Source organism: Tasmannia lanceolata, unplaced genomic scaffold (genome assembly GCF_043159265.1).
Source record: "Tasmannia lanceolata isolate RefF3 unplaced genomic scaffold, GAP_Taslan_0.1 ptg000044l, whole genome shotgun sequence".
NCBI lineage: Eukaryota > Viridiplantae > Streptophyta > Magnoliopsida > Canellales > Winteraceae > Tasmannia > Tasmannia lanceolata.
The window spans coordinates 20,851,819-20,871,207 of NW_027518721.1; the positions used below are offsets into that span (position 1 = coordinate 20,851,819).

Sequence of the window (19,389 nt, forward strand, 5' to 3'; positions counted from 1 at the left end):
AAGAATCCGCCTCTCGTCATTCAGAAGAACTAACAAAGTTGCAGGATGTTGTTGCTCGAATAGAGGCTTCGACTACAAACCAACCAGTTTATAGAAATTCTACGACTCTTGGGATCGACAATCTTTCGTAATGTGCTCGCTGATTCGGAAGCTGTAGGTAATACTGTCGATCAGTGTGAGGTCATTTTTCCAAGAATCGCAGCCCCCTCCTTTAGGTACTTTCCTACCCTGTTATGCAAAGATCGATTTTCCTAAATTTGCGGGTATGATCCGAAGGGTTGGGTTTATCGCTGCGGCAAATTTTTTGGGGTTAATGGAATTGATACGGAGCAAAGGGTGGCTCTAACTTCGATTCACTTGGAAGGGAAGGCTGTTCAATGGTTCCAATGGTTTGAGCACACCCATGGAATTGTTTCTTGGCTGGTCTTCAAAATGGCTATTTGTCAGCGCTTTGGACCAAAAGTGGGAAATGATCCCATTGGAGACATTATGAGGCTTCGACAGACTGGGACGGTTGCAGCCTACCGGGAACATTATAAAAATTTATCCAGTAAAACTGAAGATCTTCCTGATCAATTTTTTGTAAGTGCGTTCCTTGGCAGGCTTAAGGATGAGATTCGACCAGGTGTGCAATTACACAAACCTACAACTCTTGATCGGGCCATTGAGTTTGCTGGACTACAGGAGGAATCAGTTGATGCTATTACCTGTCGTCCTCGACCCCCTCCTAAACCCACTATATTGCCTTCACCACCAGGTCCGAAACCTCAATTTGATGGTAACAATGGCCTTCCTCCCATCAAATACCTCATCAAAAAACAAATGATGGAACACCGAAAAAAAGGCCTCTGCTATAACTGTGATGAAAAGTTCATACCGGGACACCAGTGTAAACGACCATAACTATTTATATTCGAAGGTTGTGATAAAGACGAGGTTGAGGCAGAAAATAAAGATACTGATCTTTCCCCTGAAGAAGTTACACCTGTGGATTTACAGATATCTGTGTTCGCACTTACAGGTTCACCGTCATTCCCAACTATACGTATTAAGGGGTTTGTAAAAAAATATCGATTATGATCCTTGTGGATTCCGGGTGCACACATAATTTTCTGGACTCACGAGTGGTGAAACGATCCGGTTATGCCACACAGAAAACAAATCCCTTGGCGGTGACTGTTGTGCATGGTACTCGACTTTTTAGTACAGGGATCTGTCGTGAATTTAACTGGACGATGCGTGGAAATAATTTTTGTGTTGAGACGTGTTTATTGCCATTAGGCGGCCGAGACATGGTTCTAGGTGTACAATGGTTGACAACGTTAGGCCCAATAATTTGGGATTTTGTAAATTTACATATGGAGTTTTCTCGTAACGGTCAAAAATTTGTTTTACAGGGTTCCACGTCAAGTGATATTCAAACGATGAACTCTCAACCGATGAGCAAGGTTCTGCAGCAATCTAAGTAAGGAATGATAGCACCATTATGCTCACTACCGGCAACAGTGACGAATGTGATTTGCACCAACAAATTCCAGATTTTAGACCATGAGGACAAGGTCATTTTGAAGGAGAAGGGAAATTGATACGAACATATCTTTAGCCTTCTATTTTCATCTTAGTATTTTTAGTAGTTTTCTTATTATATTTGTAGCACGAATGTTTTTAGTTTCCTTCTTCTATATTCAGTAGATTTTATTGTAGTTGTCTTCAGGAGTGGAACCACATATAGGGGCCACGGCCCCCCCAATGACTTTCAAAATCGGTTTTTATAACCTAAAATACATATGGTTTTAACGGCGTTCATGAACGCCGGTAATAGTAAGCCCCCCCCCCCAAGACCTATGTAGGGAAAGTGTAAATTACTCTGGCCCCCCAAGTGTAAATTCCTGGCTCCACCCCTGGTTGTCTTATTCTATTTTTAGTAGGAGATCTATATTATGTAGAAAAGTCTTTATGATAAAAACAAGCTGTAATCTTCTATTTGGGCATGAATGAAAGTCTCTCTTCCAAGCGTCATATTAAACTCCTTCAATCTTCTCTTTTCTCCATTTTCTCTTTATTTTCAGAGTATTATTTTTCTATAATCCCAGCGGCACAGCAGAACACAATTATACCATGAGAGATTATTTTATAATAGCTGATTGTAATAATTGGTTGCAACAATTGCAATCGGTTGGTCCATAATCCTAACCGAACAGAACCTAAATGTTAACGTATCTCATTCAAGATAACCATGACATACCTTCTGTATAGTCAAGGCATCATGACATCATGCTGAATCATGAAATCTTCCATTCTGCAGAGCCCAAGAAGGAAGATATCTTCAACATAATAAGATAAGGATTGATGATGTCACTCTTGACTAGCCAAAGAATATTTTATTCATTCTTTGTATTTTATATTCTTCCTTATATTGATTGATTGTAATCATGACATCCTACTGTCATGAGATATGACATGCTGTACTCTTCCATGAATAGAACACCCTATTCATTATAAATATAGAGCGGCAATCCAACGAATGAATATGTAACATCTGTCTTAATCTTTTGTTTTCACTAAATGGGTGATTTAGATTGTTAAAATAAATTAAAAAGCACCATTGCAGTAACTTATTTCGGAGTAAATGACTACAGAACAATGTGCGTACTTTGTATTAGTTTATCTATAATTTAATTTCCGTTGTTTCATTGCGCAGGTTAAACTTTGAGTATTTGATTTTCAGACCTTCATTGATCACATATCATAGGGTCGTCAAAGTAAGTAACCACCAATGCATATCCATTTTATTGCTTTTATGATGATTTTAGCTCCTTATATTTGTCTTCTGGTGGACGTGGCTCAAATGGTTGAAGCCCATTTTTCTTCCCAAAACAGAATCCCGTTTTCCTAGTAGTGGTCAAAAATGTTTTGATGGGTCATTATTAGACATTTTGAATTAAAATTTCTCTATTTAGGCTCTCTCTCTCTCTCTCTCTCTCTCTCTCTCTCACACACACACACACACACTCACAAATAATAGGATCAACCTATGTCTTAGTCCCGAACCATTCAAATTCCTTATCTGTCTGATCAGACTGGGAGTGTTCTTCGGATTCTACTTCTCATGTCTCGGTCACGATCCATTTCAAATCAAACCGTCCATCCGAGTGCCCTAGTAGGTCCTACATTCATTGTACACAGTTAAAATTCTCATAAGAGGGTGGGGGCGAGCGTAAGCGTGAGCGGCTACAGCCCAGTGGGTTAGGGACTAAGGCACAATAGTTAGAGAAGTAAGAGAATAGGGTTACTGAAGGCTTGAGATAGATAAATGACAAAAATGTGAAAATAAGAATAGTTCGAAAAATATGTATATAGCTTATTTTTACTAAAATAGCCCTGACATAATACTTGAATTTATATATAAAAAAATAGAGATATTTTCGCAAAATAGTATAAAAATCGAACTCAAGACTGTCCCATGGGTTTTTGTTGGTTGGATGGATCCAATTTGAAATAATTTCAGATGTTTAGACACCCTAATGAACTTTGACAGCCCACCACATCACGCAAATCAACAGTAACGACTGATTAGACGAACTGATAATCCAAATTGTTGAGCAGGCCAAGATTTTTGCCAAAGAATGATACACCAAGGCGGATCATCTCATATTACCAGGGGATCAGAGCATCGCCCCTATCTACCAACCTCATTCATGTCATCACTAGATTGGTAGCTATCTCTCTCTCTCTCTCTCTCTCTCTCTCTCTCTCTCTCTCTCTCTCTCTCTCTCTCTCTCTCTCTGACAAGAGAAGAAGCAGAGCAGCAGTCATTTTTTACTTGTCGCTCTTCTTTCCGTCAGCAAGAGAGTAGCAGATCCTCCCATATTTCCTGGTTTTAGAAATCTCTGGATGGAGGAGATTTTTTTAAAACCTGAATTTCTCTTAAAATCAAAGAAACGTTGTAAGGACAGCATACAGCAATTTGATCATGAACCCTATTTTATACTGTTTTCAAACTAAAATCATGGATTCTAAAATCCGGGTATCCAAATGGCCCCTTAGTGTTCATTGCCATAGATACCGTAGCCCAAAATTCTTATTGATAAAATGATCCTAGCCATGGGATCTACTCGGTGTTAAATGGATGGCTCAAAAAAGTTATACATTTACCCCTAAAACATCTGGTCACTAAAACATTGGAAATCAAATATCCTCTTTGTTTATCCTCCACGTTGGAACAACAGAAATTAGTTAAAGTATGAAAATCAGATTCCTCCAAAATAGTTTGGTGGTTACCTATTTACCCTCATTGGAACATATTGAAATAGAAGTTTTAAGAAGTTCATTGCTTACTCGGTTTACACAACGAGTGGAAAGTCTTAAAGGTTTGGGATTTGCTAGGGTCCATCACAAAAGGCATTTCGGGCTGTCTCCATTCACGAGGTGGCCGGTCTGACATGCGACAGACCAGCCGCGAAATGCCTATTGTGATGGATGCTAGCAATTCCCGACCGTTAGGATACACGGATTTTAGAATCCCGGATTTCCTCAAAATCCTGGATAGAAGATGGGAGAAGGAAGGAGACCGTCTGTCGTTTTCTGATTTCACACCCTTCTTTTCGTCTAGCCAGGAGATCGTCCCATTTCCAGGTTTTAGAAATCTCAAGATGTGGGAGAGATTTCTATAACTTGGAGTTTTTACTTAAAATCTAAGAAACAGTGTCCGGACAGCATGCAACAGCTTGATCATGAACCCTTTTTTACACTGTTTTCAAACTAAAAACATGGATTCTAAAATCCAAGTTTTCACCAATTTCTTACTTAGGGGCCGTTTGGATACACGGATTTTAGAATCAATGTTTCAGTTTGAAAACAGTGTAAAAAATGGTTCATGATCAAGCTGCAGTATGCTTTCCTGACAGCGTTTCTTGGATTTTGAGTCAGAAATTCAGGTTTTAAAAATCTCTCATGCATCCTGAGATTTCTAAAACCTGGAAATATGGGAAGATCTGCTACTCTCTTGCTGATGGAAAGAATGACGAGAAGTCAAAAATGACAGCTGGTCCGCTTCTTCTAGTCTCTTTGCTACAATTTTTTTAAAATCCCGGATTCTAAAATCCTACGTATCCAAATGGACCAGCCGTCGTTTTTGAATCCGGGATTTCTTAAAAATTGTAGCTAAGAGAGAAGAGAAGAAGCGGACCAGCCGTGTTTTTTACTCGTTTTTTTCCTTCTCGCCCTTCTTTCCATCAGCAAGAGAGTAGCAGATCCTCCCATATTTCCAGGTCTTAGAAATCTCAGGATGCAAGAGAGATTTTTAAAACATGAATTTCTCACTTAAAATCCAAGAAACGCTGTCAAGATAGCATACTGCAGCTTGATCATGAACCCTCTTTTACACTGTTTTCAAGCTAAAAACCTGGATTCTAAAATCCGCCTATCCAACGGCCCCTAAGGTTTAGGAAACTTTAAACGTGTGAAAGTTGGGAGGTGCATGTATATAGAGTTTTACTAGGAATTGCGTCTGATTATGCGGAGATTACGATTGCAGCTTCCTGATGAGGAAACAGTGTGAAAGAGGAGAGAATGTCTAGGATAGCAAGTCATCTTTTTGGGTTGGCAAAACTTCTATAAAACGTGTAAATTACAAACACAAGGGGAGAGCTTTGGATGGACTCCTTAAAAAGTAAGAATTTAAGAGACGATTCTTCAACCTCCAGCAACGTCCCATTCATGCCTTCTCTTCACATTCCAAACCAAGCCAATTTGACTGGTCTGAACTGTTTCTAGGGTGATTTGCTGAAAATCAGAGCCATCCTATACTTGCATAGTTTCCTGTGCCTAAAGCTTCCTGATTACCTGAACAGAAAACTTTGTAAAAATGCCTATTCTCTGGAGGAAGTTTCCTGATTGCATCTAACAGGAAACTTTGTTTTTAGTGTTATTTAATCATTTTATACTTCAACACTCCCCGCTCATGTGGCTTAGGAGTTGTTGGGCTTAGGAGTTGTTGGGAGGGAATAGCTCTGATACCATGTTAAACAACCAATTACTCTAAAAGCCATTTTATACTTCAACAATCATAGGTAGGTATAGAATCATGTAGAGCACACTAGATTTAACGATGGTAATTAAGGGAGAGAGTATGAGGCTTATGTCTTGATCAAGAACGCCAAACCCCAAAGAATTCCCCTTTGAGGTCATAAATTTAAGGAGTACAGCTAATCAGGTTTCCTGATTTCTTAACAAAGAATGGACTCCTCCCTAAGTATTTCATGTTATTTTTGACATAAATAACTCTAAATAATAAAGATTGGCGGGACAATGCCTAATACCTTCTGTTCTCGTAACCAGGCAACGAATCTGATCAAAATGAAACATATACATGATCATAGAGTCACTAGTGGGTCCTAAGCCCTGTCATAGGCTAGGTGACGACTCTAGTTGATCCCCATAAAATCCAGGTTTATGGAAACGTGCGATTGATGAATTGCCATTTAAAGAGCAAAATCACAAATTAGACCAAAAACACGTGCAAACCGAGAAAGAGGATATTATTAGAGTTCGATTCCCAAAATTCTGGAACCACTCTTTCTTCTTCCCCTTAAAACATGTCCAAGGGTACTAGGGACTTCCACTGACAGTTGAGCATCGATAACTCACTAGCTTGAGATAGAAAGTAATCATAAAACTTTTCCTTCGGAAAACTTCTGAAAAACCAACTGTGACACTGAATTTAAACCCTGGTTGTGCTCACTCAGCATGACAATGAGTGGGTTCCACACCTGAATTTATATGTAGGAGTACAGAGAAAAATAACATTCATATGCATACCGGTAAGACTTTCATACCAATCTAATATAAGTCTACCTTCAATATGTCGTAGACAAAGTGCAACTGATTTTGATCAGCTTTATTCATAGCTACTTCATGAATAAAATGAAGAAGAAAAAAAATGAAAATCAGCACATGTAAAAAGATCTGGGTGCCTTGACCCTGAAACAGTTTTATAATAAGCTAATAAGTAGGGAGCAAAAATATGACATGGATTTTCAACAATCATGGGCACAACTACTTATTCTATCCACCAATGATTATATAATTTACCCTAGAGACTTCAAACCTACAAAAACTAAAACTATTCAGTCGAGAGATATAGAAACAACGTGATTGATGAGTAAATCTATAAGAGAATGTGCCTTTCCTTTGATATTTCAAAAGGACATGATGATACATAGCTTAATCGACCTAAAATGTGCCTACATTGTCTCCATAATGTTCCAAACACATAGCTTAAAGATTGTCATCTCTAGAGAAAGAAAGATCCTACTAAAACAATTGAAAGTGATCAACTGTCAATATGGTGTCTTCATAGATCATTTCTACTTTTGTTTGTATCTTAGCTCATAGTAGAAACCTTCTTCCTCATATTGTTGCCAGTAATAAGTTGGTAGCCAGACTGAGACATTTCACTCAGCTTCCCAAATCTTTCCTCGTAAGAGTGCCACAACTCCGACCTGATACCGAAAGGAAAGATAGAACAATAAGGAATGAATCTAATTTAATTTGGAAATTACATGGGACTCCAATTATACATATATAAAACAGAGGGGCAGTGTCTGCTTACCAATACGCCAAGAATTGGAATGGTTCATACTTTCCATAGACCACTTCAACATCTTTCTGAATAGTATGAATGGTGCACTTCCTTCTTGCATGAATCTGCACAAAGAACCCCCTATAGGCATCAGAAGATTCAATAAAGGAAACCACGAGCGAGGGAGATATGAACATCAAACCTTTTTCAAATGCCTAACGGTTTCAGTATCAGCTGGAATCCTCTGATAAAATCCCATGCACATGAGCACATTTGCACATGTAAAAGAACCAAATCCATTTATACCCAACAATTGTGCAGTCAGTTTATTGTAGTGATGTGGGTTTGCTTCATCACAAACTTCTTCATGTTCTCTCAAGTGAATCTTACCTTCCACAATATTTTGAGCAAGTTCCAATATGCGTTTTGCTCTATAACCAAGGCCACAACGCTTCATTAGATGATCTTCGTTAAGGGTTGCCAGTTCTTCTGGGCTAGGAAAATTTCCTATTCTATGGGAAGGGCCAGCTGTTCCCCCTTCGGACAATTGCGAGGCTGAGATTGAAAATGCATCTTCATCCACAAGTGAGAGCACACTCGGGCCTAGTTTCTTCATTTGTAAATGCTTAGGCATGGGATCACAGTTGACGATAACTTTCTTATCTGCTGTCAAATCAGTTTCATTTTCTAGGAACTTGCTAGCTAAATTAGTAGAGATCTTGTTGTGTTGCCCACGCTTTCTCTTCACGTCTCTCCTTGCGGGTGTCTTTGGCAGGAAATCTTCAGCCTTTGTACTTCCTTCATTTGGAGAAGAAGCTTCAGCAGTTGCACAACCAAGAGGCTCACCCTTCAGTTCTAATTGAAGCTCACACAATGCTCTGGACATTGACAAAGTCCTCGGCCACCTATAACAATGGGGATGATGGTAATTCATGAATAGAAACATATTAAGCCAAAAAAAAAAATGAAAATGGGTCAAAGCCACATTGCAGCTTCCCCAATACCGGAAAGGCGGAAAACTTTTCGGTCAGGCTGATTGTTGCTTATTCTATAACGCCGTGATACTCAGCAATTTCAATAAACTCTTTTCAGTATCACGACAGTTAAAAAACACAGCAATCATTTCAAATAAACTATAATTATTGAAAACTTCGATCTAACAAAGTACATAAGTTCATTGAGGGTGTCTTTGGAAGGAAATCTTCATTCCATTTTCTACAAACTTTCCCGCTAAATTAGTAAAGATCCTGTTGTGTTGCCCACGCTTTCTCTTCACCTCTCTCCTTGCGGGTGTCTTTGAAAGGAAATCTTCAGCCTTTGAAAATCCTCCGTTTGGATAAGAAGCTTCACCAGTTGCACAATCAAGATGCTCACCCTTCAGTTAGACACAACCAAGAGGCTCACCCTTCAGTTCTAACTGAAGCTCACACAATGCTCTGGCCATTGACAAAGTCTTCAGCCACCTATAACATTGAAGTTGATGGTAATTCATGAATAGAAAATTATTAAGCCTTTAAAAAATGAAAATGGCTGTTCACATCTTCAGCCAAAGCCACATTGCAGTTTCTCATCTCCGGAACACTTTTCGGTTAGGACGATTGTGGGAATTGAGCCTCTAGCTCAATGGCCAAGGCTTTGCTGTCAACATAGAGGTCGGAGGTTCAATCCCAGCCTACCTACCTAAAAAAGAGGCATATTGCAGCTTCCCAATTGCCGAACACTTTTTCGGTTAGGCAGTTTGTTGTTTATATTATAACCCAGTAATAATCAGTAGTTTCAATTAACTCATTTTATTATCGTGACAGTAAAAAAAACACAACAATCAGTACAAATAAACTATCATTATTGAAAACTTTGTTTACACCCGTTTTTTAAGTTCTCAAGCAGTTATCTTCCAGTAGATGAATGATAAGGTTATTTTCAAATATAGTGACCTTTGAAATTCAAAATTCAAAGTGGAAGTTCCAAGAAGTGGTGACATGGTGATGACACGTTCAAAGTGGAAGTTACTGTTTGAAAAAAACTGCCATAAGCAGTTTGCAAGAGAAACTATATAAGGAGATGGCTGCATCAAGAAAAGGGGTCCCAGAACCAACACATCAAGCCTGTCATAGCTTATCTTCACATTTATCTTTACTTTCCTGCATTGTACGTTTACTTTTCAGTAGCTGTAATTTATCTCCAAGAATTGAAGACATGACGGAATGGATTCATCTTCCCAGGTGAGTGTTTCTTTTTAGTTCTCTATATCTTTATAGTGGTGTTTGTTTGTGTTAGTTTATTAAGAGGTTAATCGGACATCTGTCGATCTCGAGTCGTTTGCATTCTGCGTGTATCGACGTCGTCGTTTACGCTCTGCGCGCATCGCCATTCTACGCAGGTCGTTCATATTCTGTGTGCTTCGACGTGACATTCACATTCTGTGTGTGTCTACATTCAGAGCCATCGCTTTGGCCCCACGTCGCTCTAGAAAAGTCCTTTTGAGGAGGGTTCTTGCTAGGCAGACCGTGGCTGGATTGAATCCTGTAATATAGTATTCTCTCTCTTCTTGAGCTTCTGATTTCTTTTGAAGAGTCAACTAGAAAGGCATTAGAACCCAAGGAAGAAGTGATGTTCCCCTCTTCTTCTCAATCGCATGAAATCCAATCCCAAGAGACAAAAATCAGTCGAATACCCCTAGAATTGAATTTTCGTCTTTTTTATAAAATTGGTACACCCGTGCAGGGGCGGAGCCAGGAATTTACACTTGTAGGGGCCGGACTAATTTACACTTTGCATGCATAGGACTTGGGGGCCGCTTACTATTACCGGCGTTCACAAACGCCGGTGCCCCCCTCATACTATATGTGGCTCCACCCCTGCACCCGTGCATTTATCACAGACCACACACATCACTCGCTCTGACCAACGGGTCATCGCACCCGGGCAGTCACAATTCGGCCGGAACAAACTCCCATTGAAGAAAGTAAATGACATTTTGCCAAATACCTTGTAATAGATACATTCTAACTAATCCCCTTTGATGTTATTATTCTTCTGAGTGCATCTACCTTTACACTAAAAACAATTCTAACTAATCCTCCTTGATGTTACTATTCTTCTAAAAGCATCTACATGTTCAAATCTAAGCTAGAAAAAAGGGAGACCAAAAGAGAGAGAAAAAAAATACATACTGGCAGTTACAGAGGAGGATGCATTTCACCATATCTTCAAATAGGGTCGGGGACCGGAAAACACGGCCGAAACCTCTCTCCTTAGACTCAACATGGACCTTATGAAACTCTCTTATCTTCCTCTCATCATCATCTGAAAGCCGCAGCATACGAACAACCTGAGACTGAAATCAAGAACGAGAACCAAAAAAAAAAAAAGAATATCTCATTTTTTGAAGACATGGGTAGTTAAGAAATTGAGAAAAAAATGGTGGGTGTTTTTACTTGTATTGTTTGGCGATCTTCATGGGAGAGAGAATGTAGACCAAATACCCAGATATGGATACAAGAAGAAGAAGAGGAAGAAGAAGAGTGTTGGGAGATTTGGACAGTGACTGATTTGATGGGATTGGAGAGTCTCAAGGGGCGTTGGAGAGTCTTAGTGGGTGAAATCCAGAGATTTGGGGGCATCATGAAAAGGCCATGGCTGCAAACGGCTTTCTCAAGATTGAAGTTTGGGTACTTCTCAAGTGGCAGACTGATCAACACCCGCTTCTTCTCTGATTTCTCTTCTTCCCCCTCCATTTCCCCTTCTAGCCGTCGGGGTTCTCTCTCTATCTCTCTCTTTCTCTACTTGATTTGGTTTGGGGGAAGTGATGTGCAATCTCCAATGGATCAATTACAAATGGGGGACAAAAATTAGGCGGAATTATCAACAAGACCCATGCTTTTTAGAAATTATCAACGAGGGACAAAAGAAGTCTTGTCATTAAAAGCTGAACGAAAATGCCCTTTCCTTAACCCACACGTTTTGCTTTTCCACTTTCCCTCTTCTATTTTCTTTCCCTCATTTTTTTTTTACTTTTTCATTTTCAACTTTGTTGTTTTTTTACCTTACCAGTCATCTTCTTCATCATTTAACCACCATTGGAGGTGGGAAAACTCAAAAATTTGAAACGTGAGTTCATTCCCATCTATTTTTCAATATCTAAGTTTTGTTTTTCATTTGTTTTAGGGTTTTGCATTTCTCCTTCTCCTTTTCAATGGAGGATGGGAAAGATGAATCGTACGGTAAAAAGAAAAGAAACGTGAAAATGAATGAGTGAAAAAAAAAATATGAAATAAAAACGTGTTCATAAGGAACTTGATAAGCCAATTCGGAATTTGGTAACCCCATTTTTATACTGGATAACCCCAACCTCACCCTTCCAAAACTCCAGTACCCTTGGGCAATTTTAAGGGACTTGATAAGCCCATTCGTAAATTGGCAACCCCATTTTGATACTAGATAACCCCAATCCCAAATACTTGAAAACCCCCTTCCAAAACTCTAGTACGCTTGGCCAATTTTCAGGGACTTGATAAGCCCATTCAGAAATTGGTAACCCCATTTTGATACTTGATAACCCCAATCCTAGAGACTTGAAAACCCCCTTCCAAAACTCCAGTACCCTCGGCCAATTTTCAAGGACTTGATAAGCCCATTTAGAAATTGGTAACCCCATTTTTTATACTAGATAACCCCAATCCCAGAGACTTGAAAACCCCCTTCCAAAACTCTAGTACCCTTGGCCAATTTTTAGGGACTTGATCACCCCATTCGGAAATTGGTGACCCCATTTTTTATACTAAATAATCCCAATCCTAGAGACTTGAAAACCCTCTTCAAAAACTCCAATACCCTCGGCCAATTTTCAAGCACTTGATAAGCCCATTCAAAAATCGGCAACCCTACTTTTGAGAGTTATTAACTCCCTTCCAAAGAGTTGATAAACCCCTTCTGCTACAAAACCCCTGCCTATAGCAACTCTTCTAATGGCACTGTAATTCTGCTCATGATAGAAATAACAAAAGAAATTGATGTTTTTTTTATTAAATGTGCTTCATGTATTACATCCCAATTTGTGTATTACAAAAAAAAAAAACATTTAAGTAAATCAAAAAATGTGTAGCCATTAATTCATGTATTACATCAATTTTTTCTTATACAATCACTTGTCTTCCAAAAAAGTGAGTGAAGCCATCCATGCATTATCTCTAGAACTCACCCTAAAAAACAAATCGCTTAAACCCTAAACAAAATAAATCAGAAACAGATGAATGAAAAATAGTGCAAAACTAAAAAAGAAAAACAAAAACAAAACCTAAATACAAAGAGATAGATGGTAAGAACTCAACATTCAAGTTTTCAAGATTTGCCAGTAACAATGATGGCTGAACAAAGAGGAAGATGACTAGTAGAGTAAAAAATCAAAAAGGTGATAATGGAAAAGTAAAAGAAGAGGGAAGAAGGAGAAAACAAGGTCAAAAGGTGTTGTAAATGCCAAAGGGTATTTTCGTCCACCTTTTACTGACAAGACCTCTTTTGTCCCCCTTTGATAATTTATGAAAAGCATGGGTCCTGTTGATAATTTTGCCTAATGTTTGTCCCCCATTGGTAATTGGTCCATCTCCAATTGTGTTCAAATTAGGATTGCCAATCGGGATGGGCAAGCTTGAAGCCCGCCCGTTCGGCCCGCTAAAAGCCCACCCATAATTAAAATGAGAACAAGCAAAACCAAGCTTGGTCAAAAGTTGAAGCCCGAACTCTAATTTGGGCTAAGCTTGATCAAGGGTCGTCCAGCCCGTTATAGGCCCGAGCCCGATAATATATTTACTATATAATTTTTCAAGATTTTTATGCCCTTAAAAATCAGTAGATATTAATTAAATAGGTTACTTAAAATTTAATATCCTATAGGCTATAGTTCGACATTAAATAGGTTTTTTTTCTTTCTTTATTTTGCCCATCTTCAGCCCACTCCATATGAACGGTTTGGATCATCATATCCTATAGGCTATAGTTCGACCTCAGATTTATTAAATAAATAAGACAAAATCTGGCAAAAAATCAATCGGAGTGGCTTTTCTCACATGCCAAAGCCAACAAGTTTAATGGCTTTCTGTGAAATTGGCTTTTCTGTGCTTGGATTAGTCTTTTCTCGTGCAGAAAATAAGAAGTGATGGGCAAGCCCGAACTCAGCCCGAAGCCCGTTGTGGAGTTTGGGCAAGTAAATTTCTAATTTAGTCAGGCCCGAACTCAGCCTGAAGCCCGTTGTATAGACATGGGCTGAGCTTGAGCACCTCAGGCCCACCCAAGCTCGGCCCGATTGACAGTCCTAGTTCAAATGGATCTGACCCATAAGTGGGTCCCATCAGTTCTGCCTATGGAACCATAGACGAATGATAACCTTGTCCTTTGATTTAAATGGGTCCCATCAGCCCGTGTGTATTTTAAATTATGGCTCTGTTAACGGGAAAAAGGAAACGAAAATGTTTCCCGAGAATCTGACGTGGCATTTAGGAAAAGAAATCCAGGGAATCTGTGCAGGAAAAAGTTTCCCTAGACTGTTCACTGGCGTTGGAAAAGGTTTCCAGGGAAACTGCTTGCCCTTCTTTTTGCACCAGTTTTCCAGGGAAACGAAATCCGTGTGTTTTTACTAGGAAATGAAATCCCTAAAGGGTGGGAAAATGGGCTTTTCCATGTCATTTTTTGCTTTTTTGCAAATATTCCACATGTGTAATTCTATTTTCCCTGGAAAGCAACTGAACACCAGAATTCTGTCTTATCAAGGTCTTGTCAGGGAAAAAACAACCTGTTTTCCAAGGATTTGCTTTCCTGGGAATGCAAGTGAACAGAGCTTAGAGGAATGGCCGAATGTCGCTATCTTCCGTTTGAAAGAGCGCCCCCATTGGCTGAATGTCACCATTGTGCAAGCACCACATTGGCTGAATGTTACTATTGTAGGCGCCCCTTCACCCCATTTTTGCAAGAGTTTAGTATTTGATCCAAACTAAGGCGTTTCTCACCTGAATTGTTTGGATCAATCAAAGCTTGGAGTCATTGTGCCATGCTTTATCATTCCTCGTTTGGATTACAGAATCAAGAATCGGTATTGAAATCAAATTCCAACCCTATTTTAATTCCCCCGTTAAAGGAAATATCAATTCTAATTCTACTGTTTGAGAAAGCACTATAATCAAGAATTGGTAATGAGAAAAAAAGTTCAGAAAACTACTAGAATCCACCTAAATTAAAACTTATCTACAAGAATCCCCAAAATTTTCTAAATTACCAATAAAATTATAAAATCTTCTTGTGCCTTAAGTAGCTTTTAATTTTTTTTCACTAACCATTTTACCTTTAATTATATTAAGACAATCCCTCAAATCCCTGCCTTCATTAATTAAGGCAAAATTAACTGTTTGAATCCATCTCCCTTCCACTATACCCCTACAAATCTCCCTTTTTGGCCTCTCTCTCACAATTAGAAGGCTTTGCGAAAGAAGGAATTTTAAAGAGGAAATTATGCAAGTCTTTATCATAGCAAAGTAGGTATTCTGCTCAATCTCCATTTAGTGAAGCCCAATTGCCAGCTGAAACGCCATTGGAGCTGGTCATTTGGTGTGGGCCCCTAATTAAGTGTCTCACGGTTTAGACAATCCTGATCGTAGGTTTGATGGAATTTTGTCAGATTCGAATCAGTGGTAACATGACAATCTCGTTGTTGATGAACGAAAAACAACCATGATCAAAGGGCTATCTTGTAAATTTGATGGGCTATCATAGGGCAACCTTGTGGGTCCAGGTCTAAGGCCGAACAAAGATCTCTTAACCGAGATTGACGTGTGCGAAAATCAACGGTTTTGATGCCTTTCTTCTCATCTCTCCATATATATGTGTGTGTGTGTGTGTGTATATATATATATATATATATATACACACACACACACATGAGGAAATATTTTCTAGTCGGCCCCCTAAAGAAGGAATTCTACTCCTCCCTATTAAGAATCGTTGGATGGTGGCCAATCTAATCTCAGCCCTCGAAAGTAAAAACCCATTTCAACGAAAGAAAACCAACGAAAGAAGGAAACCCCTCTCTCTCTCTCTCTCTCTCTCTCTCTCTCTCTCTCTCTCTCTCTCTCTCTCTCTCTGTTCTGTGTGAGAAGAAACCCAAGCCACGATTCTCTCCCCCCTCTCTGTTCTGTGTGAGAAGAAACCCAAGCCACAATTCTCTCCTCTCTCTCTCTCTGTGTGTGTGTGTGAGAAGAAACATGGGTTTTTTATCAAAACCCATTTGAAGCCACGATTCTCCCTCCCTCTCTCTATCTCTCTCTCTCTCTCTGTGTGTGAGAAGAAACATGGGTTTTTGATCAAAACCCATTTGAAGCCACGATTCTCTCCTCTCTCTCTCTCTCTCTCTCTCTCTCTCTCTCTCTCTCTCTCTCTCTCTCTCTCTCTCTCTCTCTCTGAGAAGAAACATGGGTTTTTGATCAAAACCCATTTGAAGCCACGATTCTCCAACGAAAGCCACGATTCTCCCAGCGAGGGTTTCTTCAACGGGTTTCAAAACCCAACGACGAAGGAGGAAAACATCCATTTTTGCGCATCTGAAAAGACCATCCCGACCACTCCTTCATCCCTCTCTGCCGGATTTTTCTCATTTCTAAGGTATGGTTTTTTTCGTCTCTTCACCTCTTTTTTTTTTGCATTCAATGCCTGAATGGAGTGATTTTAGGGGTTTGGAAGACCATTTTTCTTTCTTTTTCAGCCATTTAAAGCTGTAAAAATAGGTTGAAAATTTTTGTTGTGGTTTTTGCAATGAAAATTTCAGCAATTTTTAGGGGTTTCTGCAATGGAGCTCTTTTTTTGCATTCGTAGGCTGAATGGAGTGATTTTACTGGTTTGGAAGTTTTAATTTGGTGATTTTACTTATTTTCAAGGCCATTTATCTTCCTTTTTCAGCTATTTAAAGCTGTAAAAAATGGATGTTCTGGTTTTTGCTATGAAATTTTCAGTCATATTTAGGGGTTTTTGCAATTGAGCTATTTTTTTGCATTCGTGGGCTGAATAGAGTGATTTTACTGGTTTGCAAGTTTTAATTGGGTGATTTTACTTGTTTTCAAGCCCATTTATCTTCCTTTTCAGCTATTTGAAGCTCATAAAAGTGGCTGTTCAGGTATTTGCTATGAAGTTTTCAACCATTTTTAGGGGTTTTTGCAATGGAGCTAACTTTTTGCATTCGTAGCCTGAATGGGGTGATTTTGGTGGTTTGCAAGGTTTAATGGCTGGAATTTATTTTTCCTGGTTATGCCATTGGATTTTTTTTCTGCTAATGGCATTGGATTTTATGAATGGATTTTTTTTCCTCATAATGGTGTTGGATTTTTACCTTCAGCTTGTAAAAAGGGAACTTGTGTGGTGTTCTTTCGTGCCCTGTAGTATCAGTATTGTCTATCATTGCTTTACTGAATGCTTGTTTCAGTTCTCAGTTGCACTTGAATTATGCAAATTCTAGATGCATTGTGTCAGTTCAGTTTATAGTTTCTTTACTTGGCTTATGTTGGTTTTTGGTGTGAAGGTTATTTTCCTATATCATTAATTTGCTTTATTAAATTTTTAGTTTATTCTATCTGATTATGAAGATTCTGAAATGTCCTTTGATTGTGGTTTTTCTTATTAGAAGGGACTACTTGATGGATAGTAACTTTGAGCAAATTGTTGGGCTATCAATTGATGACATTGATGCTAATATGTTACTTTTTTATGAGGAGGGGGAAGCTTTTGGTTTAATAAACAATGAATGTGTCGGCAATGAGTTATTTTTGGATGAGGAAAGGGGAAATCCAAATGATGATGCCTTACTTTCTATGGTCAACGAGGAGGATTGTAGTAGTAACACTAGTGAAGATGATGGTGAGAGTCATGTATATAAGGAACCCTTTCTTAACCAGGAGTTTGAAAATGTAGAAGCTGCGTATGAGTTTTATAATATTTATGGGTTGGCCACAGGTTTTGGTATAAGGAAATCCAAGACCGAAAAGTCGAAGGCAAATCATGAAGTTATAATGAGGAGATTTGTTTGTGTTAGAGAGGGGTTCAAAAATACTAAAGATAAGAGGCAAGTAGGAAAAGAAGTGAAGTTGCATCGAAGTGTAAGAGATGGTTGTGGAGCGAAGTTGGAGATTAGAAAGAAAAATGAGAAGTGGGTTGTGTCTAAATTTAAAGCCAAACATTGTCATGAACTCACCTCTCCTGGCAAAAGACAAATGCATCATTCACAGAATAACTTCGTTAAGAATGTGGTCGCCAAAAAATTGATAGACACTCTTAGTGGACATGGGGTTCAATCTGCTAAAATTGCTAGGTTTCTTACTTCCACATCTAAAGCTAGTGCTGTCACAGCACATCACGTTGTGTCCCATGTGAGAGTACGCAGGCAGAACAATATGTGGAGAGAAGCATTCCTAGTAGTCCAACAGTTCCATCAGAGACGAGCAGAAGATCCAAATTTCTATTTTGCCATGGAGATAGATAAGAAGGAGAATTTGCGATCCATGTTTTGGGCCGATTCACGGGTGGAGAGAGGGGTTTCCTTCGTTCGTTGGTTTTCTTTTGTTGCAATGGATTTTTACTTTCGAGGGCTGAGATTAGATTGGCCACGATCCAATGATTCTTAATAGGGAGGAGTAGAATTCCTTCTCTAGGGGGCCGACTAGAAAATCTTTCCTCATATATATATATATATATATAGAAGAAACTGTTGGTGAGCTTAAGCTCACCAAACTTATGGTGAGCTAGCTTGCCCAATCACATGGGGGCCCACTTTGTTAGGATGATCCAAACCATTCATTTGAAAGTCCCTTACATAGATGGGGGGTGTACCAAAAATCAGCTCCATAGGATCATCCTAACCCCTCCATTTGTGGAGGACAAAAATGGACAGACACAAATCTGCCCATTTTTGTCCTCCACAAATGGAGGGGTTAGGATGATCCTATGGAGCTGATTTTTGGTACACCCCCTATCTATGATAAGGCCTTGCAAATGAATGGTTTGGATCACCACAGAACATGTGGGACCCATGTGATTGGGCAAGCTAGCTCAAGCTCACCAACAGTTTCCTTATATATATATATATATATATATATATATATAGAGAGAGAGAGAGAGAGAGAGAGAGATTTCAAACTATTAATGTTATCTTTACGGGCGGAGAGATTTTAGGGATTTGTCATTGCAACCTTAATATCTCTTTTAACAAAAACTAAACAAGATAATATTATTAAGGGTAAAATGAGTAGAGAAAAAAATTAAAAGCAATTTAAGGCACAAGCAGACAATATTGGTAATTAAGAAAATTTTGGGGGTTTCTTTTAGATATGTTTTGATTTAGGAGGTTTTTACTAGTTTTTCCCAAAAGATTTTCTCCCTAAATTTTTGCTCTATTTGGTTGCTCGGGGTTGGCTCGGAAAGTAGTGGAATATGGAGTTAAAAGGGAGGAGACAAGCATTTTGATTTGTCTAGAATTACATCGGAGAATAGTATAAGTAGTGTTTGGTTACGTTGTATGTATTCGGAGAGTAGGAGAATAAGTAGGGTGTCATTACCAATATAGGGGGGAGAGAGAGAGAGCATTATTCCCAAGAAAATTCAACTAAAAGTCCTTGCTTATGAAATAATTTGATTTAAAAATGATGAGGTGACAAGGACTCCATGTCACCAGACAAGCAATTATTACATGGGAAACATCCAAGGGAGTCAAAAGGCAGTCTAATGCTATTTTACAATTTATACCAGCAATGCCAATCCAAACGGTGGAATTCAAAGAG

General features: G+C 38.9%; 1 protein-coding gene and 1 long non-coding RNA gene across 2 annotated transcripts; one reads left to right on the forward strand and one right to left on the reverse strand.

The window, feature by feature from the left end:
* Positions 1-7,171: 7,171 nt before the first annotated feature.
* On the reverse strand, positions 7,172-11,375 carry LOC143863529 (uncharacterized). The gene is made up of 5 exons (XM_077374221.1): positions 11,020-11,375; positions 10,756-10,919; positions 7,785-8,487; positions 7,613-7,707; positions 7,172-7,502 (listed from the first exon to the last, which is right to left on the reverse strand). Exons 1-5 carry the CDS (start codon positions 11,317-11,319, stop codon positions 7,385-7,387), a joined length of 1,380 nt encoding a protein of 459 aa, XP_077230336.1. The 5' UTR covers positions 11,320-11,375; the 3' UTR covers positions 7,172-7,384.
* LOC143863530 (uncharacterized) lies at positions 7,788-9,827 on the forward strand. The gene is made up of 2 exons (XR_013240894.1): positions 7,788-8,507; positions 9,513-9,827. It is a non-coding gene; the product is annotated as an uncharacterized LOC143863530 (long non-coding RNA).
* Positions 11,376-19,389: the final 8,014 nt, after the last annotated feature.